Source organism: Chiloscyllium plagiosum, unplaced genomic scaffold, assembly GCF_037043375.1.
Source record: "Chiloscyllium plagiosum isolate Xiang-an unplaced genomic scaffold, Cpla_swu_hap1 HiC_scaffold_43, whole genome shotgun sequence".
In the NCBI taxonomy this organism is placed as follows: Eukaryota; Metazoa; Chordata; class Chondrichthyes; order Orectolobiformes; family Hemiscylliidae; genus Chiloscyllium; species Chiloscyllium plagiosum.
The window spans coordinates 23,177,820-23,203,241 of record NW_028270181.1 but is presented as its reverse complement, the minus strand read 5'-3'; the positions used below and the strand labels follow the sequence as shown (position 1 = coordinate 23,203,241).

Here is a 25,422-nt window from a genome sequence, read left to right as displayed (position 1 = left end):
AAACCTGAGAGAGGGAGAGTGAGAAGGCAGTCTTGCAGATTTTAAACCTGAGAGAGGGAGCGTGAGGAGGCATTCTTGCATAATTTAAACCTGAGAGGGGAACAGCGAGAAGGCAGTCTTGTAGATTTTAAACCTGAGAGTGAGGAGGCAGTCTTGTAGATGTTAAACCTGAGAGGGGGAGAGTGAGGAGGCAGTCTTGCAGATTTTAAACCTGAGAGGGGGAGAGTCAGGAGGCAGTCTGGTAGACTTTACACCTGAGAGTGAGGAGGCAGTCTTGTAGATTTTATACCTGAGAGGGGGAGAGTGAGGAGGCAGTCTTGCAGATTTTAAACCTGAGAAAGGGAGAGTGAGGAGGCAGTCTTGTAGATTTTAAACCTGAGAGGGGAACAGCGAGAAGGCAGTCTTGTAGATTTTAAACCTGAGAGTGAGGAGGCAGTCTTGCAGATTTTAAACCTGAGAGAGGGAGAGTGAGGACGCAGTCTTGTAGATTTTAACCCTGAGAAGGGGAGAGTGAGGAGGCAGTCTTGCAGATTTTAAACCTGAGAGGGGGAGAGTGAGGAGGCAGTCTTGTAGATTTTAAACCTGAGAGGGGGAGAGTGAGGAGGCAGTCTTGTAGATTTTAAACCTGAGAGGGGGAGAGTGAGGAGGCAGTCTTGCAGATTTTAAACCTGAGAGGGGGCGAGTGAGGAGGCAGTCTGTAGATTTTAAACCTGAGAGTGAGGAGGCAGTCTTGTAGATTTTAAACCTGAGAGTGAGGAGGCAGTCTTGTAGATTTTAAACCTGAGAGTGAGGAGGCAGTCTTGTAGATTTTAAACCTGAGAGTGAGGAGGCAGTTTTGTACATTTTAAACCTGAGAGAGAGGAAGCAGTCTTGTAGATTTTAAACCTGAGAGAGGGAGAGTGAGGAGGCAGTCTGTAGATTTTAAACCTGAGATGGGGAGAGTGAGGAGGCTGTCTTGTAGATTTTAAACCTGAGAGGGGGAGAGTGAGGAGGCAGTCTTGTAGATTTTAAACCTGAGAGAGGGAGAGTGAGGAGGCAGTCTTGTAGATTTTAAACCTGAGAGTGAGGAGGCAGTCTTGTAAATTTTAAACCTGAGAGTGAGGAGGCAGTCTTGTAGATTTTAAACCTGAGAGTGAGGAGGCAGTCTTGTAGATTTAAACCTGAGAGAGGGAGAGTGAGGAGGCAGTCTTGTAGATTTTAAAACTGAGAGTGAGGAGGCAGTCTTGTAGATTTTAAACCTGAGAGTGAGGAGGCAGTCTTGTAGATTTTAAACCTGAGAATGAGGAGGCAGTCTTGTAGATTTTAAACCTGAGAGAGGGAGAGTGAGGTGGCAGTCATGCAGGGTTTAAACCTGAGAGTGAGGGGGCAGTCTTGTAGATTTTAAACCTGAGAGTGAGGAGGCAGTTTTGTACATTTTAAACCTGAGAGAGAGGAAGCAGTCTTGTAGATTTTAAACCTGAGAGAGGGAGAGTGAGGAGGCAGTCTGCAGATTTTAAACCTGAGATGGGGAGAGTGAGGAGGCTGTCTTGTAGATTTTAAACCTGAGAGTGAGGAGGCAGTTTTGTACATTTTAAACCTGAGAGAGAGGAAGCAGTCTTGTAGATTTTAAACCTGAGAGAGGGAGAGTGAGGAGGCAGTCTGTAGATCTTAAACCTGAGATGGGGAGAGTGAGGAGGCTGTCTTGTAGATTTTAAACCTGAGAGTGAGGAGGCAGTCTTGTAGATTTTAAACCTGAGAGTGAGGAGGCAGTCTTGTAGATATTAAACTGAGAGAGGGAGAGTGAGGAGGCAGTCTTGTAGATTTTAAACCTGAGAGTGAGGAGGCAGTCTTGTAGATTTTAAACCTGAGAGAGAGGAGAGTGAGGAGGCAGTCTTGTAGATTTTAAACCTGAGAGGGGGAGAGTGAGGAGGAAGTCTTGTAGATTTTAAACCTGAGAGTGAGGAGGCAGTCTTGTAGATTTTAAACCTGAGAGTGAGGAGGCAGTCTTGTACATTTTAAACCTGAGAGAGAGGAGGCAGTCTTGTAGATTTCAAACCTGAGAGAGAGGAGAGTGAGGAGGCAGTCTTGTAGATTTTAAACCTGAGAGGGGGAGAGTGAGAAGGCAGTCTTGTAGATTTTAAACCTGAGAGAGGGAGAGCGAGGAGGCTGTCTTGTGGATTTTAACCTGAGAGAGGGAGAGTGAGAAGGCAGTCTTGTAGATTTTAAACCTGAGAGTGGGAGAGTGAGGAGGCAGTCTTGTAGATTTTAAACCTGAGAGAGGGAGAGTGAGGAGGCAGTCTTGTAGATTTTAAACCTGAGAGTGAGGAGGCAGTCTTGTAGATTTTAAACCTGAGAGTGTGAGAGTGAGGAGGCAGTCTTGTAGATTTTAAACCTGAGAGAGGGAGAGTGAGGAGGCAGTCTTGTAGATTTTAAACCTGAGAGTGAGGAGGCAGTCTTGTAGATTTTAAACCTGAGAGGGGCAGAGTGAGAAGGCAGTCTTGTAGATTTTAAACCTGAGAGAGGGAGAGTGAGGAGGCAGTCTTGTAGATTTTACACCTGAGAGAGAGGAGGCAGTCTTGTAGATTTTAAACTTGAGCGAGAGGAGGCAGCCTTGTAGATTTAAACCTGAGAGGGGGAGAGTGAGGAGCCTACCTTGTAGATTTTAAACCTGAGAGAGGGAGAGTGAGGAAGCATTCTTGTAGATTTTAAACCTGAGAGAGGGAGAGTGAGGAGGCATTCTTGTAGATTTTAAACTTGAGCGAGAGGAGGCAGCCTTGTAGATTTAAACCTGAGAGAGGGAGAGTGAGGAGGCAGTCTTGTAGATTTTAAACCTGAGAGAGGGAGAGTGAGGAGGCATTCTTGTAGATTTTAAACCTGAGAGTGAAGAGGCAGTCTCTTAGATTTTAAACCTGAGAGGGGGAGAGAGAGAAGGCAGTCTTGTAGATTTTAAACCTGAGCGAGAGTGGAGGCAGTCTGTAGATTTAAACCTGAGAGAGGGAGAGTGAGGAGGCATTCTTGTAGATTTTAAACCTGAGAGTGAAGAGGCAGTCTATTAGATTTTAAACCTGAGAGTGAGGAGGCAGTCTTGTCGATTTAAACCTGACAGAGGGAGAGTGAGGAGGCAGTCTTGTAGATTTTAAAACTGAGAGTGAGGAGGCAGTCTTGTAGATTTTAAATCTGAGAGGGGGAGAGCGAGAAGGCAGTCATGTAGATTTTAAACCTGAGAGTGAGGAGGCAGTCTTGGACATTTTAAGCCTGAGAGAGAGGACGCAGTCTTGTAGATTTTAAACCTGAGAGGGGGAGAGTGAGGAGGCAGTCTGTAGATCTTAAACCTGAGAGAGTGAGGATGCAGTCTTACAGATTTTAAACCTGAGAGAGGGAGAGTGAGAAGGCAGTCTTGTAGATTTTAAACCTGAGAGAGGGAGAGTGAGAAGGCAGTATTGCAGATTTTAAACCTGAGTGAGGGAGAGTGAGGAGGCAGTCTTGCAAATTTTAAAACTGAGAGTGAGGAGGCAGTCTTGTAGATTTTAACCCTGAGAGGGGGAGAGTGAGGAGGCAGTCTTGCAGATTTTAAACCTGAGAGAGTGAGGAGGCAGTTTTGCAGATTTTAAACCTGAGAGAGGGAGAGTGAAGAGGCAGTCTTGCAAATTGTAAACCTGAGAGAGGGAGAGTGAGGAGGCAGACTTGTAGATTTTAACCCTGAGAAGGGGAGAGTGAGGAGGCAGTCTTGCAGATTTTAAACCTGAGAAAGGGAGAGTGAGGAGGCAGTCTTGTAGATTTTAAACCTGAGAGGGGGAGAGTGAGGAGGCAGTCTTGTAGATTTTAAACCTCAGAGGGGGAGAGTGAGGAGGCAGTCTTGCAGATTTTAAACCTGAGAGGGGGAGAGTGAGGAGGCAGTCTTGTAGATTTTAAACCTGAGAGTGAGGAGGCAGTCTTGTAGATTTTAAACCTGAGAGTGAGGAGGCAGTCTTGTAGATTTTAAACCTGAGAGAGAGAAGGCAGTCTTGTAGATTTTAAACCTGAGAGTGAGGAGGCAGTCTTGTAGATTTTAAACCTGAGAGAGAGGAGGCAGTCTTGTAGATTTTAAACCTGAGAGGGAGAATGGGGAGGCAGTTTTGCACATTTATACCCCGAGAGGGGGAGAGCGAGAAGGCAGTCTTGTAGATTTTAAATCTGAGAGGGGGAGAGCGAGAAGGCAGTCTTGTAGATTTTAAACCTGAGAGGGGGAGAGTGAGGAGGCAGTCTTGTAGATTTTAAACCTGAGAGAGAAGAGGCAGTCTTGCAGATTTTTACCCTGAGAGGGGGAGAGTGAGAAGGCAGTCTTGTAGATTTTAAACCTGAGAGTGAGGAGGCAGTCTTGTAGATTTTAAACCTGAGCGAGGGAGAGTGAGGAGGCAGTCTTGTAGATTTTAAACCTGAGAGGGGGAGAGTGAGGAGGCTGTCTGTAGATTTTAAACCTGAGAGGGGGAGAGTGAGAAGGCAGTCATGTAGATTTTAAACCTGAGAGAGGGAGAGTGAGGAGGCTGTCTTGTAGATTTTAAACCTGAGATTGAGGAGGCAGTCTTGTAGATTTTTAACCTGAAAGAGGGAGTGTGAGGAGGCAGCCTTGTAGATTTTAAACCTGAGAGGGGGAGAGTGAGGAGGCAGTCTGTAGATTTTAAACCTGAGAGTGAGGAGGCAGTCTTGTAGATTTTAAACTTGAGAGAGGGAGAATGAGGAGGCAGTCTTGTAGATTTTAAACCTGAGAGGGGGAGAGTGAGGAGGCAGTCTGTAGATTTTAAACCTGAGAGAGTGAGGAGGCAGTCTTACAGATTTTAAACCTGAGAGAGGGAGAGTGAGAGGGCAGTCTTGTAGATTTTAAACCTGACAGGGGGAGAGTGAGGAGGCAGTCTTGTAGATTTTAAACCTGACAGGGGGAGAGTGAGAAGGCAGTCTTGTAGATTTTAAACCTGAGAGAGGGAGAGTGAGGAGGCTGTCTTGTAGATTTTAAACCTGAGAGTGAGGAGGCAGTCTTGTAGATTTTAAACCTGAGAGAGTGAGGAGGCAGGCTTGTAGATTTTAAACCTGAGAGTGAGGAGGCAGTCTTGTAGATTTTAAACCTGAGAGAGGGAGAGTGAGGAGGCAGTCTTGTAGATTTTAATCCTGAGAGTGAGGACGCAGTCTTGTAGATTTTAAACCTGAGAGGGAGAATGGGGAGGCAGTTTTGCACATTTATACCCCGAGAGGGGGAGAGCGAGAAGGCAGTCTTGTAGATTTTAAACCTGAGAGGGGGAGAGTGAGGAGGCAGTCTTGTAGAGTTTAAACCAGAGAGTGAATAGACAGTCTTGGAGATTTTAAACCTGAGAGAGTGAGGAGGCAGTCTTGTAGATTTTAAACCTGAGAGGGGGAGAGCGAGAAGGCAATCTGGTAGATTTTAAACCTGAGAGAGGGAGAGAGACGATGCAATCTTGCAGATTTTAAACCTGAGAGAGGGAGAGTGAGGAGGCAGAATAGTAGATTTTAAATTTGAGAGAGGGAGAGTGAGGAGGCAGTCTTGTAGATTTTAAAACTGAGAGGGGGAGAGTGAGGTGGCAGTCATGTAGATTTTAAACCTGAGAGGGGGAGAGTGAGAAGGCAATCTTGTAGATTTTAAAACTGAGAGGGGGAGAGTGAGGTGGCAGTCTTGTAGATTTTAAACCTGAGAGAGAGGAGGCAGTCTTGTAGATTTTAAACCTGAGACAGAGGAGGCAGTCTTGTAGATTTTAAACCTGAGAGAGAAGAGGCAGTCTTGCAGATTTTTACCCTGAGAGGGGGAGAGTGAGAAGGCAGCCTTGTAGATTTTAAATCTGAGAGGGGGAGAGCGAGAAGGCAGTCTTGCAGGTTTTAAACCTGAGAGGGGGAGAGTGAGGAGGCAGTCTTGTAGATTTTAAACCTGAGAGGGGGAGAGTGAGGAGGCAGTCTTGTAGATTTTAACCCTGAGATGGGGAGAGTGAGGAGGCAGTCTGTAGATTTTAAACCTGAGAGGGGGAGAGTGAGGAGGCAGTCTTGTAGATTTTAAACCTGAGAGGGTGAGATTGAGGAGGCAGTCTTGCAGATTTTAAACCTGAGAGGGGGAGAGTGAGGAGGCAGTCTTGTAGATTTTAAACCTGAGAGTGAGAGAGTAAGGAGGCAGTCTTGTAGATTTTAAACCTGAGAGGGGGAGAGTGAGGAGGCAGTCTTGTAGATTTTAACCCTGAGAGGGGGAGAGTGAGGAGGCAGTCTGTAGATTTTAAACCTGAGAGTGAGGAGGCAGTCTTGTAGATTTTAAACCTGAGAGAGGGAGAGTGAGGAGGCAGTCTTCTAGATTTTAACCCTGAGAGTGGGAGAGTGAGGAGGCAGTCTGTAGATTTTAAACCTGAGAGAGTGAGGAGGCAGTCTTACAGATTTTAAACCTGAGAGAGGGAGAGTGAGAAGGCAGTCTTGTAGATTTTAAACCTGAGAGGGGGAGAGTGAGGAGGCAGTCTTGTAGATTTTAAACCTTAGAGGGGGAGAGTGAGAAGGCAGTCTTGGAGATTTTAAATCTGAGAGAGGGAGAGTGAGGAGGCTGTCTTGGAGATTTTAAACCTGAGTGTGAGGAGGCAGTCTTGTAGATTTTAAACCTGAAAGAGGGAGAGTGAGGAGGCAGTCTTGTAGATTTTAAACCTGAGAGTGAGGAGGCAGTCTTGTAGGTTTTAAACCTGAGAGGGGGAGAGCGAGAAGGCAGTCTTGTAGATTTTAAACCTGAGAGAGGGAGAGTGAGGAGGCTGTCTTGTAGATTTTAAACCAGAGAGAGGGAGAGTGAGGAGGCATTCTTGCATAATTTAAACCTGAGAGGGGAACAGCGAGAAGGCAGTCTTGTAGATTTTAAACCTGAGAGTGAGGAGGCAGTCTTGTAGATTTTAAACCTGAGAGAGAGGAGGCAGTCTTGTAGATTTTAAACCTGAGAGTGAGGAGGCAGTCTTGTAGATTTTAAACCTGAGAGGGGGAGAGTGAGGAGGCAGTCTGTAGATTTTAAACCTGAGAGAGTGAGGATGCAATCTTACCGATTTTAAACCTGAGAGAGGGAGAGTGAGAAGGCAGTCTTGCAGATTTTAAACCTGAGAGAGGGAGCGTGAGGAGGCATTCTTGCATAATTTAAACCTGAGAGGGGAACAGCGAGAAGGCAGTCTTGTAGATTTTAAACCTGAGAGTGAGGAGGCAGTCTTGTAGATGTTAAACCTGAGAGGGGGAGTGTGAGGAGGCAGTCTGTAGATTTTAAACCTGAGAGGGGGAGAGTGAGGAGGCAGTCTTGTAGATTTTAACCCTGAGAGGGGGAGAGTGAGGAGGCAGTCTTCTAGATTTTAACCCTGAGAGTGGGAGAGTGAGGAGGCAGTCTGTAGATTTTAAACCTGAGAGAGTGAGGAGGCAGTCTTACAGATTTTAAACCTGAGAGAGGGAGAGTGAGAAGGCAGTCTTGTAGATTTTAAACCTGAGAGGGGGAGAGTGAGGAGGCAGTCTTGTAGATTTTAAACCTTAGAGGGGGAGAGTGAGAAGGCAGTCTTGGAGATTTTAAATCTGAGAGAGGGAGAGTGAGGAGGCTGTCTTGGAGATTTTAAACCTGAGTGTGAGGAGGCAGTCTTGTAGATTTTAAACCTGAAAGAGGGAGAGTGAGGAGGCAGTCTTGTAGATTTTAAACCTGAGAGTGAGGAGGCAGTCTTGTAGGTTTTAAACCTGAGAGGGGGAGAGCGAGAAGGCAGTCTTGTAGATTTTAAACCTGAGAGAGGGAGAGTGAGGAGGCTGTCTTGTAGATTTTAAACCAGAGAGAGGGAGAGTGAGGAGGCATTCTTGCATAATTTAAACCTGAGAGGGGAACAGCGAGAAGGCAGTCTTGTAGATTTTAAACCTGAGAGTGAGGAGGCAGTCTTGTAGATTTTAAACCTGAGAGAGAGGAGGCAGTCTTGTAGATTTTAAACCTGAGAGTGAGGAGGCAGTCTTGTAGATTTTAAACCTGAGAGGGGGAGAGTGAGGAGGCAGTCTGTAGATTTTAAACCTGAGAGAGTGAGGATGCAATCTTACCGATTTTAAACCTGAGAGAGGGAGAGTGAGAAGGCAGTCTTGCAGATTTTAAACCTGAGAGAGGGAGCGTGAGGAGGCATTCTTGCATAATTTAAACCTGAGAGGGGAACAGCGAGAAGGCAGTCTTGTAGATTTTAAACCTGAGAGTGAGGAGGCAGTCTTGTAGATGTTAAACCTGAGAGGGGGAGTGTGAGGAGGCAGTCTGTAGATTTTAAACCTGAGAGGGGGAGAGTGAGGAGGCAGTCTTGTAGATTTTAACCCTGAGAGGGGGAGAGTGAGGAGGCAGTCTGTAGATTTTAAACCTGAGATGGGGAGAGTGAGGAGGCTGTCTTGTAGATTTTAAACCTGAGAGAGGGAGAGTGAGGAGGCAGTCTTGTAGATTTTAAACCTGAGAGTGAGGAGGCAGTCTTGTAGATTTTAAACCTGAGAGAGGGAGAGTGAGGAGGCAGTCTTGTAGATTTTAAACCTGAGAGTGAGGAGGCAGTCTTGTAGATTTTAAACCTGAGAGAGGGAGAGTGAGGAGGCAGTCTTGTAGATTTTAAACCTGAGAGTGAGGAGGCAGTCTTGTAGATTTTAAACCTGAGAGAGAGGAGAGTGAGGAGGCAGTCTTGTAGATTTTAAACCTTAGAGGGGGAGAGTGAGGAGGAAGTCTTGTAGATTTTAAACCTGAGAGTGAGGAGGCAGTCTTGGAGATTTTAAACCTGAGAGTGAGGAGGCAGTCTTGTACATTTTAAACCTGAGAGAAAGGAGGCAGTCTTGTAGATTTCAAACCTGAGAGAGAGGAGAGTGAGGAGGCAGTCTTGTAGATTTTAAACCTGAGAGGGGGAGAGTGAGAAGGCAGTCTTGTAGATTTTAAACCTGAGAGAGGGAGAGCCAGGAGGCTGTCTTGTGGATTTTAAACCTGAGAGAGGGAGAGTGAGAAGGCAGTCTTGTAGATTTTAAACCTGAGAGTGGGAGAGTGAGGAGGCAGTCTTGTAGATTTTAAACCTGAGAGAGGGAGAGTGAGGAGGCAGTCTTGTAGATTTTAAACCTGAGAGTGAGGAGGCAGTCTTGTAGATTTTAAACCTGAGAGTGGGAGAGTGAGGAGGCAGTCTTGTAGATTTTAAACCTGAGAGAGGGAGAGTGAGGAGGCAGTCTTGTAGATTTTAAACCTGAGAGTGAGGAGGCAGTCTTGTAGATTTTAAACCTGAGAGGGGGAGAGTGAGAAGGCAGTCTTGTAGATTTTAAACCTGAGAGAGGGAGAGTGAGGAGGCAGTCTTGTAGATTTTAAACCTGAGAGTGGGAGAGTGAGGAGGCAGTCTTGTAGATTTTAAACCTGAGAGTGGGAGAGTGAGGAGGCAGTCTTGTAGATTTTACACCTGAGAGAGAGGAGGCAGTCTTGTAGATTTTAAACTTGAGCGAGAGGAGGCAGCCTTGTAGATTTAAACCTGAAAGGGGGAGAGTGAGGAGCCTACCTTGTAGATTTTAAACCTGAGAGAGGGAGAGTGAGGAAGCATTCTTGTAGATTTTAAACCTGAGAGAGGGAGAGTGAGGAGGCATTCTTGTAGATTTTAAACTTGAGAGAGAGAAGGCAGCCTTGTAGATTTAAACCTGAGAGAGGGAGAGTGAGGAGGCAGTCTTGTAGATTTTAAACCTGAGAGAGGGAGAGAGAGGAGGCAGTCTTGTAGATTTTAAACCTGAGAGTGAGGAGGCAGTCTTGTAGATTTTAAACCTGAGAGGGGGAGAGTGAGGAGGCAGTCTGTAGATTTTAAACCTGAGAGAGTGAGGATGCAATCTTACCGATTTTAAACCTGAGAGAGGGAGAGTGAGAAGGCAGTCTTGCAGATTTTAAACCTGAGAGAGGGAGCGTGAGGAGGCATTCTTGCATAATTTAAACCTGAGAGGGGAACAGCGAGAAGGCAGTCTTGTAGATTTTAAACCTGAGAGTGAGGAGGCAGTCTTGTAGATGTTAAACCTGAGAGGGGGAGAGTGAGGAGGCAGTCTTGCAGATTTTAAACCTGAGAGGGGGAGAGTCAGGAGGCAGTCTGGTAGACTTTACACCTGAGAGTGAGGAGGCAGTCTTGTAGATTTTATACCTGAGAGGGGGAGAGTGAGGAGGCAGTCTTGCAGATTTTAAACCTGAGAAAGGGAGAGTGAGGAGGCAGTCTTGTAGATTTTAAACCTGAGAGGGGAACAGCGAGAAGGCAGTCTTGTAGATTTTAAACCTGAGAGTGAGGAGGCAGTCTTGCAGATTTTAAACCTGAGAGAGGGAGAGTGAGGACGCAGTCTTGTAGATTTTAACCCTGAGAAGGGGAGAGTGAGGAGGCAGTCTTGCAGATTTTAAACCTGAGAGGGGGAGAGTGAGGAGGCAGTCTTGTAGATTTTAAACCTGAGAGGGGGAGAGTGAGGAGGCAGTCTTGTAGATTTTAAACCTGAGAGGGGGAGAGTGAGGAGGCAGTCTTGCAGATTTTAAACCTGAGAGGGGGCGAGTGAGGAGGCAGTCTGTAGATTTTAAACCTGAGAGTGAGGAGGCAGTCTTGTAGATTTTAAACCTGAGAGTGAGGAGGCAGTCTTGTAGATTTTAAACCTGAGAGTGAGGAGGCAGTCTTGTAGATTTTAAACCTGAGAGTGAGGAGGCAGTTTTGTACATTTTAAACCTGAGAGAGAGGAAGCAGTCTTGTAGATTTTAAACCTGAGAGAGGGAGAGTGAGGAGGCAGTCTGTAGATTTTAAACCTGAGATGGGGAGAGTGAGGAGGCTGTCTTGTAGATTTTAAACCTGAGAGAGGGAGAGTGAGGAGGCAGTCTTGTAGATTTTAAACCTGAGAGAGGGAGAGTGAGGAGGCAGTCTTGTAGATTTTAAACCTGAGAGTGAGGAGGCAGTCTTGTAAATTTTAAACCTGAGAGTGAGGAGGCAGTCTTGTAGATTTTAAACCTGAGAGTGAGGAGGCAGTCTTGTAGATTTTAAACCTGAGAGTGAGAAGGCAGTCTTGTAGATTTTAAACCTGAGAGAGGGAGAGCGAGGAGGCTGTCTTGTGGATTTTAACCTGAGAGAGGGAGAGTGAGAAGGCAGTCTTGTAGATTTTAAACCTGAGAGTGGGAGAGTGAGGAGGCAGTCTTGTAGATTTTAAACCTGAGAGAGGGAGAGTGAGGAGGCAGTCTTGTATATTTTAAACCTGAGAGTGAGGAGGCAGTCTTGTAGATTTTAAACCTGAGAGTGTGAGAGTGAGGAGGCAGTCTTGTAGATTTTAAACCTGAGAGAGGGAGAGCGAGGAGGCTGTCTTGTGGATTTTAACCTGAGAGAGGGAGAGTGAGAAGGCAGTCTTGTAGATTTTAAACCTGAGAGTGGGAGAGTGAGGAGGCAGTCTTGTAGATTTTAAACCTGAGAGAGGGAGAGTGAGGAGGCAGTCTTGTAGATTTTAAACCTGAGAGTGAGGAGGCAGTCTTGTAGATTTTAAACCTGAGAGTGTGAGAGTGAGGAGGCAGTCTTGTAGATTTTAAACCTGAGAGAGGGAGAGTGAGGAGGCAGTCTTGCAGATTTTAAACCTGAGAGAGGGAGAGTGCGAAGGCAGTCTTGCAGATTTTAAACCGGAGAGGGGCAGAGTGAGGAGGCAGTCTTGTAGATTTTAAACCTGAGAGGGGGAGAGTGAGGAGGCAGTCTTGCAGATTTTAAACCTGAGAGTGAGGAGGCAGTCTTGCAGAATTTTAACGTGAGAGTGAGGAGGCAGTCTTGTAGATTTTAACCCTGAGAGAGAGGAGGCAGTCTTGTAGATTTTAAACCTGAGAGAGAGAGGAGGCAGTCTTGCAGATTTTAAACCTGAGAGGGTGAGAGTGAGGAGGCAGTCTTGTAGATTTTAAACCTGAGAGAGAGAGGAGGCCGTCTTACAGATTTTAAACCTGAGAGAGGAGGCATTCTTGTAGATTTTAAACCTGTGAGAGAGGAGGCAGTCTTGTAGATTTTAAACCTGAGAGTGGGGGAGTGAGGAGGCAGTCTTGCAGATTTTAAAGCTGAGAGGGGGAGAGTGAGGAGGCAGTCTGTAGATTTTAAACCTGAGAGAGTGAGGATGCAATCTTACAGATTTTAAACCTGAGAGAGGGAGCGTGAGAAGGCAGTCTTGCAGATTTTAAACCTGAGAGAGGGAGAGTGAGGAGGCAGTCTTGTAGATTTTAAACCTGAGAGAGAGAGGAGGCAGTCTTGCAAATTTTAAACCTGAGAGTGAGGAGGCAGTCTTGTAGATTTTAACACTGAGAGGGGGAGAGTGAGGAGGCAGTCTTGCAAATTGTAAACCTGAGAGAGGGAGAGTGAGGAGGCAGTCTTGTAGATTTTAACCCTGAGAAGGGGAGAGTGAGGAGGCAGTCTTGCAGATTTTAAACCTGAGAAAGGGAGAGTGAGGAGGCAGTCTTGTAGATTTTAAACCTGAGAGGGGGACAGTGAGGAGGCAGTCTTGTAGATTTTATACCTGAGAGGGGGAGAGTGAGGAGGCAGTCTTGCAGATTTTAAACCTGAGAGGGGGCGAGTGAGGAGGCATTCTTGTAGATTTTAAACCTGAGAGTGAGGAGGCAGTCTTGTAGATTTTAAACCTGAGAGGGGGAGAGTGAGGAGGCAGTCTTGTAGATTTTAAACCTGAGAGGGGGAGAGTGAGAAGGCAGTCTTGGAGATTTTAAACCTGAGAGAGGGAGAGTGAGGAGGCTGTCTTGTAGATTTTAAACCTGAGAGTGAGGAGGCAGTCTTGTAGATTTTAAACCTGAAAGAGGGAGAGTGAGGAGGCAGTCTTGTAGATTTTAAACCTGAGAGTGAGGAGGCAGTCTTGTAGATTTTAAACCTGAGAGAGGGAGAATGAGGAGGCAGTCTTGTAGATTTTAAATCTGAGAGGGGGAGAGCGAGAAGGCAGTCTTGTAGATTTTAAACCTGAGAGAGGGAGAGTGAGGAGGCTGTCTTGTAGATTTTAAACCTGAGAGAGGGAGAGTGACGAGGCATTCTTGCATAATTTAAACCTGAGAGGGGAACAGCGAGAAGGCAGTCTTGTAGATTTTAAACCTGAGAGTGAGGAGGCAGTCTTGTAGATGTTAAACCTGAGAGGGGGAGAGTCAGGAGGCAGTCTGGTAGACTTTACACCTGAGAGTGAGGAGGCAGTCTTGTAGATTTTAAACCTGAGAGGGGGAGAGTGAGGAGGCAGTCTTGCAAATTTTAAACCTGAGAGTGAGGAGGCAGTCTTGTAGATTTTAACCCTGTGAGGGGGAGAGTGAGGAGGCAGTCTTGCAGATTTTAAACCTGAGAGAGTGAGGAGGCAGTCTTGTAGATTTTAACCCTGAGAAGGGGAGAGTGAGGAGGCAGTCTTGCAGATTTTAAACCTGAGAAAGGGAGAGTGAGGAGGCAGTCTTGTAGATTTTAAACCTGAGAGGGGGAGAGTGAGGAGGCAGTCTTGTAGATTTTAAACCTGAGAGGGGGAGAGTGAGGAGGCAGTCTTGTAGATTTTAAACCTGAGAGGGGGAGAGTGAGGAGGCAGTCTTGTAGATTTTAAACCTGAGATGGGGAGTGTGAGAAGGCAGTCTTGTAGATTTTAAACCTGAGAGGGGGAGAGTGAGGAGGCAGTCTTGCAGATTTTAAACCTGAGAGGGGGCGAGTGAGGAGGCATTCTTGTAGATTTTAAACCTGAGAGTGAGGAGGCAGTCTTGTAGATTTTAAACCTGAGAGTGAGGAGGCAGTGTTGTAGATTATAAACCTGAGAGAGGGAGAGAGAGAAGGCAGTCTTGTAGATTTTAAACCTGATCTAGAGGAGGCATTCTTGTAGATTTTAAACCTGAGAGTGAATAGACAGTCTTGGAGATTTTAAACCTGTGAGTGAGGAGGCAGTCTTGCAGATTTTAAACCTGAGTGAGGGAGAATGAGGAGGCAGTCTTGCAGATTTTAAACCTGAGAGAGGGAGAGTGCGAAGGCAGTCTTGTAGATTTTAAACCTGAGAGGGGGAGAGTGAGGAGGCAGTCTTGTAGATTTTAAACCTGAGAGGGGGACAGTGAGGAGGCAGTCTTGCAGATTTTAAAACTGAGAGAGAGGAGGCAGTCTTGTAGATTTTAAACCTGAGCTAGAGGAGGCAGTCTTGTAGCTTTTAAACCTGAGAGTGAGGAGGCAGTCTTGTAGATTTTAAACCTGAGAGTGAGGAGGCAGTCTTGTAGATTTTAAACCTGAGAGTGGGAGAGTGAGGAGGCAGTCTTGTAGATTTTAAACCTGAGAGGGGGAGAGTGAGGAGGCAGTCTTGTAGATTTTAAACCTGAGCGAGAGGAGGCAGTCTTGTAGATTTTAAACCTGAGAGGGGGAGAGTGAGGAGGCAGTCTTGTAGATTTTAAACCTGAGAGGGGGAGAGTGAGGAGGCAGTCTTGTACATTTTAAACCTGAGAATGGGAGAGTGAGGAGGCAGTCTTGCAGGTTTTAAACCTGAGAGTGAGGAGGCAGTCTTGTAGATTTTAAACCTGAGAGTGAGGACGCAGTCTTGTAGATTTTAAACCTGAGAGTGAGGAGAGTGAGGAGGCAGTCTTGGAGATTTTAAACCTGAGAGGGGGAGAGTGAAGAGGCAGTCTTGCAGGTTTTAAACCTGAGAGTGAGGAGGCAGTCTTGTAGATTTTAAACCTGAGAGAGAGGAGGCAGTCTTGTAGATTTTAAACCTGAGAGAGAGGTGGCAGTCTTGTACATTTTAAACCTGAGAGAGAGGAGGCAGTCTTGTAGATTTTAAACCTGAGAGTGAGGAGACAGTCTTGTAGATTTTAAACCTGAGAGTGAGGAGGCAGTCTTGTAGATTTTAAACCTGAGAGAGAGGAGGCAGTCTTGTAGATTTTAAACCTGAGAGTGAGGAGGCAGTCTTGTAGATTTTAAACCTGAGAGTGGGAGAGTGAGGAGGCAGTCTTGCAGGTTTTAAACCTGAGAGTAAGGAGGCAGTCTTGTAGATTTTAAACCTGTGAGTGGGAGAGTGAGGAGGCAGTCTTGCAGGTTTTAAACCTGAGAGTGAGGAGGCAGTCTTGCAGATTTTAAACCTGAGAGTGAGGAGGCAGTCTTGTAGATTTTAAACCTGAGAGGGGGAGAGTGAGGAGGCAGTCTGGTAGACTTTACACCTGACAGTGAGTAGGCAGTCTTGTAGATTTTAAACCTGAGGGAGAGGAGGCAGTCTTGTAGATTTTAAACCTGAGAGTGAGGAGGCAGTCTTGTAGATTTTAAACCTGAGAGTGGGAGAGTGAGGAGGAAGTCTTGCAGGTTTTAAACCTGAGAGTGAGGAGGCAGTCTTGCAGATTTTAAACCTGAGCGAGAGAGAGCAGGCAGTCTTGCAGGTTTTAAACCTGAGCGAGAGAGGAGGCAGTCTTGTAGATTTTAAACCTGAGAGTGGGAGAGTGAGGAGGAAGTCTTGTAGATTTTAAACCTGAGAGAGAGGAGGCAGTCTTGTAGATTTTACACCTGAGAGTGAGGAGGCAGTCTTGTAGATTTTAAACCTGAGAGGGGGAGAGTGAGGAGGCAGTCTTGTAGATTTTAAACCTGAGATGGGGAGTGTGAGAAGGCAGTCTTGTAGATTTTAAACCTGAGAGGGGGAGAGTGAGGAGGCAGTCTTGCAGATTTTAAACCTGAGAGGGGGCGAGTGAGGAGGCATTCTTGTAGATTTTAAACCTGAGAGTGAGGAGGCAGTCTTGTAGATTTTAAACCTGAGAGTGAGGAGGCAGTGTTGTAGATTATAAACCTGAGAGAGGGAGAGAGAGAAGGCAGTCTTGTAGATTTTAAACCTGATCTAGAGGAGGCATTCTTGTAGATTTTAAACCTGAGAGTGAATAGACAGTCTTGGAGATTTTAAACCTGTGAGTGAGGAGGCAGTCTTGCAGATTTTAAACCTGAGTGAGGGAGAATGAGGAGGCAGTCTTGCAGATTTTAAACCTGAGAGAGGGAGAGTGCGAAGGCAGTCTTGTAGATTTTAAACCTGAGAGGGGGAGAGTGAGGAGGCAGTCTTGTAGATTTTAAACCTGAGAGGGGGACAGTGAGGAGGCAGTCTTGCAGATTTTAAAACTGAGAGAGAGGAGGCAGTCTTGTAGATTTTAAACCTGAGGTAGAGGAGGCAGTCTTGTAGCTTTTAAACCTGAGAGTGAGGAGGCAGTCTTGTAGATTTTAAACCTGAGAGTGAGGAGGCAGTCTTGTAGATTTTAAACCTGAGAGTGGGAGAGTGAGGAGGCAGTCTTGTAGATTTTAAACCTGAGAGGGGGAGAGTGAGGAGGCAGTCTTGTAGATTTTAAACCTGAGCGAGAGGAGGCAGTCTTGTAGATTTTAAACCTGAGAGGGGGAGAGTGAGGAGGCAGTCTTGTAGATTTTAAACCTGAGAGGGGGAGAGTGAGGAGGCAGTCTTGTACATTTTAAACCTGAGAATGGGAGAGTGAGGAGGCAGTCTTGCAGGTTTTAAACCTGAGAGTGAGGAGGCAGTCTTGTAGATTTTAAACCTGAGAGTGAGGACGCAGTCTTGTAGATTTTAAACCTGAGAGTGAGGAGAGTGAGGAGGCAGTCTTGGAGATTTTAAACCTGAGAGGGGGAGAGTGAAGAGGCAGTCTTGCAGGTTTTAAACCTGAGAGTGAGGAGGCAGTCTTGTAGATTTTAAACCTGAGAGAGAGGTGGCAGTCTTGTACATTTTAAACCTGAGAGAGAGGAGGCAGTCTTGTAGATTTTAAACCTGAGAGTGAGGAGACAGTCTTGTAGATTTTAAACCTGAGAGTGAGGAGGCAGTCTTGTAGATTTTAAACCTGAGAGAGAGGAGGCAGTCTTGTAGATTTTAAACCTGAGAGTGAGGAGGCAGTCTTGTAGATTTTAAACCTGAGAGTGGGAGAGTGAGGAGGCAGTCTTGCAGGTTTTAAACCTGAGAGTAAGGAGGCAGTCTTGTAGATTTTAAACCTGTGAGTGGGAGAGTGAGGAGGCAGTCTTGCAGGTTTTAAACCTGAGAGTGAGGAGGCAGTCTTGCAGATTTTAAACCTGAGAGTGAGGAGGCAGTCTTGTAGATTTTAAACCTGAGAGGGGGAGAGTGAGGAGGCAGTCTGGTAGACTTTACACCTGACAGTGAGTAGGCAGTCTTGTAGATTTTAAACCTGAGGGAGAGGAGGCAGTCTTGTAGATTTTAAACCTGAGAGTGAGGAGGCAGTCTTGTAGATTTTAAACCTGAGAGTGGGAGAGTGAGGAGGAAGTCTTGCAGGTGTTAAACCTGAGAGTGAGGAGGCAGTCTTGCAGATTTTAAACCTGAGCGAGAGAGAGCAGGCAGTCTTGCAGGTTTTAAACCTGAGCGAGAGAGGAGGCAGTCTTGTAGATTTTAAACCTGAGAGTGGGAGAGTGAGGAGGAAGTCTTGTAGATTTTAAACCTGAGAGAGAGGAGGCAGTCTTGTAGATTTTACACCTGAGAGTGAGGAGGCAGTCTTGTAGATTTTAAATCTGAGAGTGAGGAGGCAGTCTTGTAGATTTTAAACCTGAGAGAGAGGAGGCAGTCTTGTAGATTTTAAACCTGAGAGTGGGGAGTGAGGAGGCAGTCTTGTAGATTTTAAACCTGAGAGTGGGGAGTGAGGAGGCAGTCTTGCTGGTTTTAAACCTGAGAGTGAGGAGGCAGTCTTGCAGCTTTTAAACCTGAGAGTGAGGAGGCAGTCTTGTAGATTTTAAACCTGAGCGAGAGGAGGCAGTCTTGTAGATTTTAAACCTGTGCTAGAGGAGGCAGTCTTGTAGATTTTAAACCTGAGAGTGGGGGAGTGAGGAGGCAGTCTTGTAGATTTTAAACCTGAGAGGGGGAGAGTGTGAAGGCAGTCTTGCAGATTTTAAACCTGAGAGTGAGGAGGCAGTCTTGCAGAATTTTAACGTGAGAGTGAGGAGGCAGTCTTATAGATTTTAACCCTGAGAGAGAGGAGGCAGTCTTGTAGATTTTAAACCTGAGAGAGAGAGGAGGCAGTCTTGCAGATTTTAAACCTGAGAGGGTGAGAGTGAGGAGGCAGTCTTGTAGATTTTAAACCTGAGAGAGAGAGGAGGCCGTCTTACAGATTTTAAACCTGAGAGAGGAGGTATTCTTGTAGATTTTAAACCTGTGAGAGAGGAGGCAGTCTTGTAGATTTTAAACCTGAGAGTGGGGGAGTGAGGAGGCAGTCTTGCAGATTTTAAACCTGAGAGAGGGAGAGTGCGAAGGCAGTCTTGCAGATTTTAAAGCTGAGAGGGGGAGAGTGAGGAGGCAGTCTTGTAGATTTTAAACCTGAGAGTGAGGAGGCAGTCTTGCAGAATTTAAACGTGAGAGTGAGGAGGCAGTCTTGTAGATTTTAACCCTGAGAGAGAGGAGGCAGTCTTGTAGATTTTAAACCTGAGAGAGAGAGGAGGCAGTCTTGCAGATTTTAAACCTGAGAGGGTGAGAGTGAGGAGGCAGTCTTGTAGATTTTAAACCTGAGAGAGAGAGGAGGCCGTCTTACAGATTTTAAACCTGAGAGAGGAGGCATTCTTGTAGATTTTAAACCTGTGAGAGAGGAGGCATTCTTGTAGATTTTAATCCTGACCGAGAGGAGGCAGTCTTGTAGATTTTAAACCTGACCGAGAGGAGGCAGTCTTGCAGATTTGAAACCTGACCGAGTGGAGGCAGTCTTGTAGATTTTAATCCTGAGAGAGGAGGCAGTCTTGTAGATTTTAAACCTGACCGAGAGGAGGCAGTCTTGCAGATTTCGCATTCGTCTCCGGAGGTGGAGCCCCAGCTGTGACGTGCCCCTTCAGCACGTAGAATGTTGTGACAGAAAGTTGCCAGACGTCGCGCAGCAACCGCCGTGACAAAGGAGTGTGAGCGTTCGAAACCAACTATGTGCGGTAAGGATCGCTGGGCAGAGCCTGAGGCTCCATCTGGACAGGCACCTCTCACCCTCCACTCAGAACCCAGCCCTCCTACCCCGGGCATAGGGGTAAAAATAACAAAAGCCCGTCCTTTCTAAGGACATGTGTCTCATTTCTTAAAAGTATCCTCAGCCACTTTCAGACCAGCTTTTCCTGGCTGTTCTGTGAGGGCCCTGTGCATCGGCGTCTGTTGATGCCAGTTACTCTGAGGGAGCTTCTAACTGAATCCCCCATTTGCCTCAACTCTCCTCCGGCCTGCATTCAGGGTCCTTACAGGGTACGGTTTCTCTCGCCCTTTGTTTTTGTTTGAGACGGTACAGAATTTGCAAACTCTAAAGAGACAGAGGTGGGAAAGACAGTGAACCAGAATGGAGCTTCGGTTTTGAAATTTGAGAATTTGAGCACTAGCTTTTTCTCGACTTTCCATATGGTAAGGCATGTTATGAATAGATTTCAGAGCAAACTGACTACTGGTCAGTGGGAAACAACACTGACAACTTTGGACAACGAAACTGATTGTAATGGGCACTCTAGGCAGCTAAGAGATTATGGAATGAGAGTCCACACGTTTGCACCCGAAATTAGGCGTTAGTTTCTTTTGTGGCTGAGTAGTGGGGTAGAGGCGGGGCCGGAGGATACAGTTAATTCGGCTGCACAAAATTGAGAGGCCTAGATACCTCCTTTACATCCAGACCCTGTTTGTTAGCAAGGATGCATGTAAATAAAGTTTCAAACTAATTGGTGGAAGTATGAATTGAACTTTTCTTCATCTAGAGGGGTGGTGGATGTTTGGAAAACTGAAAGGGTGATAGGGTCAGAAACCCTTGAGCAACACTCAGACGTGCACTTAACATGCAGTGGCCTAAAAAACCAGGGATTAAAAATCACAAGATTAGATAGTCTGGATTGCTCTTAAAACCAGCATAAACACAGTGGGCCAGAATGGCCTTCTGGGCATTGGGCTTTTTTTTCCCCTTGTAACTATGTCAGGCGGAAATGAGATAGAATTTTAACTAAGTGCAATAAACCCAAAAAAATCTCCTCATCTTTTGACTGTGTCCTGATACCTAAGTGCATGGTCATGTGTAAAGTGGACCTGCCTTTGAATTATACTAGCTTGAGTTTCCTATAGATTCCTGAGCAGAGAAAACCTAGATTTTCAGCAGCAGAAAATAAAAGGGACTGAAGTCATTTTCTACTATTCAATTGATTTTCCCCCACCCCCTAATGTTATTCTCATGGGACATACTCTGTGTTTTCTGATGTTTTGGGGTTTTTTTTGTGGTGTTGGCATAAGAAACATGAACAATTGAAAAACTCCCATGTTTGCAGGGTCTTAAACATGCTTTGTCTCAAGTGCTTGAATATGTAGTGACTTGAAACTGTAACTTTTAAACTTAAAAGTGGAATGTATGCTGTGAGCAGTGAGGTTGTGGTCGATTTGTGGCTCAGGTTTATTTAACCTCCTGATATCCAGGACCACTGGTAGGCTTCCTATGAAAGTATCAGTCCATTCTTTAGTGTTGTAGTTGTCAGTGGCTATGGGTAGTTGGCAATTTTACCATTAACACGCCTGCAAATCATAGCTGTACAACAACTTGCATTTGTGCGGTATCTTTTGTCAGAATAATTAATCCACTGGAGTGTTATCAAACAAGACTTGATGTTCAGGGTGAATAGCCATACACTTAATGCAGTAGTAGAAGAGCAGGAATGTGATGCTGAACTAGTTAAATCTCAGCTGTGTGTGGTTCTAGGTGCCTCACATCTAGAAAGGACGTGAACAGATTGGACAGAGGTAGATTTTTTTTTAATCAGGCAAGGGAATCAGAGATTCTCAATTTGGGCTACAGACAAATTTGCCATGATCTTTTCAAATGATGGAACAGGCTTGAAGAACATGATTACTGATGTCACCTAATTTGTAGGTCACAATTTAGGAGTGGGGAGCTTCAGGACATACTGCCAGATTACTTGATGAGAGTTGACTTAGCTGTTAGATACAAGTTAGACTGGTTCTTGACTGGGTAGAGGTTACATCATGTTAACTGAGCTAGTTATACATATCGCATTTGGTTTATGTAACTTTTGTTTTGGATAAGCTTTATTTGTCTGGTGAAACACGATAGGAGCTGGCGTAGAGTCTGCTGCTGCACAAACCAACATGACTGTGGCTAGTCTTAGAGGAGAAAGTGAGGACTGGAGATCAGAGCTGAAAATGTGTTGCTGGAAAAGCGCAGCAGGTCAGGCAGCATCCAAGGAACAGGAGAATCGACGTTTCGGGCATCAGCCCGAAACGTCAATTCTCCTGTTCCTTGGATGCTGCCTGACCTGCTGCGCTTTTCCAGCAACACATTTTCAGCTACGGCTAATCTTAAACTTAGATCTCCACTTTCCTGTCTGCCCTCCATGTCAATCAATTCCCTGAGACACTGAATATGTGTAAATCCCAGAAAGGCATTTCCTGAAACATCTGCTCTGCCTCCCTATCCCTGGATGATTCTCCCAGATGAATACTTGATTGTAGGGAGGTAGACAGTTTAGCAATAACTATTTTAGTTATTATAAATGATTGGATAGAACATAGAAAATAGGTGCGTTTAACATGGTCATGGCTGTTCATGCAGTCTCAGTATCCCACTCCTGCTTTCTCTCCATCAATCCCTTTAGCCGCTTCCAGCTCCTTCTTGAATCTATCTAATGAACTGGCCCCAACAGTTTCCTGTGGACGAGAATTCCACAAGTTCACAACTCTGAAGCAATTCTTTCTCCTCCCAGTCCTGAAGGGCTTACCCTATATTCTTCGACTGTGAGCCCTAGTTCTGGACTTCCCCAACGTCAGGAACATTCTTCCAACATTTAGTCTGAACAGTCCCATCAGATTTTATATCTTTCTATGAGATTCCCCCCCTCATTTTCCTACATTCCAGTGAGTACAAGTCCAGCCGACCCAGTCTTTCCTCACGTGTTGTTTTATCATCCCCAGGACTCGATCTGGTGAACCTTTGCTGGACTCCCTCAATAGCAGAAATGTCCTTCCTCAGACTTGGATGAATTAGATGATCATTCTATATCATTATGGTGTGTCTGCGATGGGACAGTTGCAATCCACCCCTTCCATTCTGTGTTCACCAACTGATAATTGCTACCCTCAGGAGGGTAATTTTGCTACTGCCTCTCTAACTATCCCACCATTGTGACCCTTGAATCTTCAAAACAGCTTCTTCCCCATTGTTATCGGACTTTTGAATGCCTCCCTTTAATGTTAGTATTGATCTCTCTCTGCACCCTCTTAGCAGCTGTAACATTGTATCCTGTACGCTATTCTGTTACCCTGGTGCACTTGCAAACTTCAATCTGCCTATAAAGCAAGACAGCGCTCTTCACTGTACCTTGGTACATGTGACAATAATGAATCAAATCGAATCAAGTGTGATTCAGACATGTTTGATCAAACTCCCAATTGGCCAACGTTCTAAAGGAGGATTGAGAGAATGCTCCAAAAACACTCTGACGCTGTCCTCAAAGCGTGGCAGCACTGGTGTTCAAGATGCTGAAGACTTGTCCATCAAGCCACTTTATACTTAATGGTGACGCAGAGAAGGAAAAAATGAGAGGCAAATGCTGCTCCTCAGGTCCCACTACCTCATGGGATATCCCACCCATGTGCTCAAAGATCTGTGCGTTGAGATCTGTGGCCAATTCTGTCACATTAGGACCAGCAGCAGAAAGGAGCTGTCATTCTGAAGGCAACTCTCCTTCGATAACGTCTAAAAATCTGCAGAGCTCTCAGGGTTGACTGCAAGTTGCGACGATATTACTCTAAAATGAAATCATTAGTAATAGCCAGTGGAGGCGAGATAGGCATCCAAGAGGAAAAATGAATTAAGGATGATGTTGATAGATTTTAGATGAGAGAAGATGCAGATGCACAAAATAAATTTGTGGGGAGCAGGCAGTTACTGTTTGTAGAATTGTAGAATCCCCACAATGTAGATAAAGACCATCGACCCTTGAGTCTGCACCGACCCTCCAAAAAACAGGACTGCAAGAAATTACAGGGAGTTGTGCATATAGTCTAGTCCACCATGCAAGCCAGCCTTCCATCATTGACTCCATCTATACTTCCTGTTGCCTCAGGAAAGTAACCAACATAATCACAAACCCCTCCCCCATCCCGGTTATACTCTTGTCCACTCCCTTCCATCAGGCAGAAGATTATAAAAAGTTTGCATGCAGGTGCAAACAGATTCAAGAAAAGCTTCTTCCCCACTGTTATCAAGAGTGTTGAATGAACTCTCTCCAAGGTAATTTCTGAATTCTCTCTCTCTCTGCACCTGTAACTCTGTTTCCTGCGCTCTGTTCTCTTTCCCTGAAGGATTTTGAATGTAACAATCTGCCTGTATAGCACACAAAACAACACTTGTCGTGTGTACCAAGGTACAGTATAAGTAATAAGTCAAATCAAAGCAGGGATGGCTCCGACTGAGCGTTAATGGCCGCAAGGTCCCTTTTAAAATTTTCAACAATGGCGGGTACAGCCTAACTGACTGATCTTATACTTCTGCTCCAAAAGAGCCATTCGGAAGGTAGTTGTATTTCCCTTTAAAAATCCTGCAGTTTAAATACCAGCATAGCTCCCAGCTCTCACCACTGCCACCCCTGCCTGTCACTCTGAGGTCACAGCAACGTTGACCCCAAAATTAGGTCAAAGTGGTAAAAGGTTCGGGAACCATTGGCTTAATATTTCCGGGGATCAATAGTAACAAAATGAAGTAAAAAACAGCTTCTAACTGTTTAGCATCTCATCAAGCCTCTTAGCGACAACACTTTGGAATGTCTATGTTTTATGGAGAAAGTCAGAAGTCACATGACACCAGGTTTTGGTCCAACAGGTTTATTTTGAAATCACAAGCTTTCAGAACGCTACTCCTACGTCAGGTAAATAAACCTATTTCAAATAAAGCTGTTGGACTATAACCTGGAGGCGTGTGACTTCTGATTATGTCCACCTAGTCCAACTCCAGCATCTCCACATCGTGAGTTTTATAGGGCAAATATTTTGCCCAGCAAGACCCGACAAATAACAATGAGATGAATGACCAGTTTGCCCCCGTTTATCCTGCTTAGGGGGATTAGCTGGGGTAACCCACATGCAATTAACTTGGATGGCATCTCTTGGGATCAATCCTTTTTAGATTAGATTAGATTAGATTAGATTAGATTAGATTAGATTACTTACAGTATGGAAACAGGCCCTTCGGCCCAACAAGTCCACACCGCCCCGCCGAAGCGCAACCCACCCATACCCCTACATTTACCCCTTATCTGACACTACGGGCAATTTAGCATGGCCAATTCACCTGACCTGCACATCTTTGGACTGTGGGAGGAAACCGGAGCACCCGGAGGAAACCCACGCAGACACGGGGAGAACGTGCAAACTCCACACAGTCAGTCGCCTGAGGCGGGAATTGAACCCGGGTCTCTGGCGCTGTGAGGCAGCAGTGCTAACCACTGTGCCGCCCACCGTTCCTTGTGGAACTGCATCTTGCTGTGGGAAGGGTGGATGTATTCTTGGGGTTTTATTAGTCAGACTGTATTGTCATTTCTACAACATGGAGATTTTTTTTTGTGTGTGTAATAATATTCAGAATATAATAATATACAATGTATCCTGGGCATTGCTGTTCTTATTGTCATCAAAATGTACAAATGCAATGTTCCATGAGGTAATTAACTTGCAACAAAGTAGGACGTTGAGCTGTATCTATCAACAAAATGATTTTGAACAGAATTACTCCTGAAACTTAACAGTTCAGTCATCCTTTATATTTTCAAGGAATTTTTGCCTACCTCAACTATCACGTACCGCAGACGAGAAGAGAGATTATTGAAACTTTGTTTAAGGGACTGCAGAGACTAGAATACAGAGGGTACGATTCTGCAGGTGAGTTAGTTTTGTCTTAAATAATGATCTTGGGGAAAAGTAAAAATGCGTTTACATAGCACCTTTCACGTCCTCCTGTCATTCTGAAACACTTAACAAATGGGGTTCACTGTTGGGGGTGGGGGGTGGGGAAATGCAGTTACTGATCTCGTATCCCACAGTGAAAAGAATGCGGTTTTATTTTTACGGTGTTGATTGAGGGGATTGGCTAGGACAGCCTCTCCTTCACTGAGAAGATCAGGGTGTGCTGGAAGTGCTGAGCCGGTTTGGGAACAAGAGTTAACGTTGCAGTTAATGTTCCTTTCGTCAGGAAGTTCTGGGGAATAACCGAGACTGTAAGACCTGCTGAGAACTTCTGGCATTTTCCTGTTGGGATCCCAGCGTTGCTGGAATTTAGCTTCTGGACCAGGTTCCTCTTTCAGTCGTGCCCAGAGATGCTTCACATCCAATTGAGCTGGAGCTCTCCATGAAGCACTGCCCCAAGTGATGCAGCCATCAGCGCAGCAGTCCCTCAGTGAAATATTGACGTTCAAATGTCCTGACTGCAACTTGAGCCCATAACTTGCAGGCAATCAGGCTACCACTGAGGCACTAGAAGTGTTGCAACTT

General features: G+C 45.5%; 1 protein-coding gene across 1 annotated transcript in view; it reads left to right on the top strand.

The window, feature by feature from the left end:
* The first annotated feature begins 18,731 nt into the window (after nucleotides 1-18,731).
* Nucleotides 18,732-25,422, top strand: part of LOC122541799 (glutamine--fructose-6-phosphate aminotransferase [isomerizing] 1-like) — a 92,661-nt gene continuing 85,970 nt past the window's right edge. Inside the window, exons 1-2 of the mRNA XM_043678794.2 lie at nucleotides 18,732-18,839; nucleotides 24,706-24,813. Coding sequence (XP_043534729.2) covers nucleotides 18,833-18,839; nucleotides 24,706-24,813 — 115 coding nt within the window. The 5' untranslated portion in view covers nucleotides 18,732-18,832. The remainder of the gene's footprint in view (nucleotides 18,840-24,705; nucleotides 24,814-25,422) is intronic.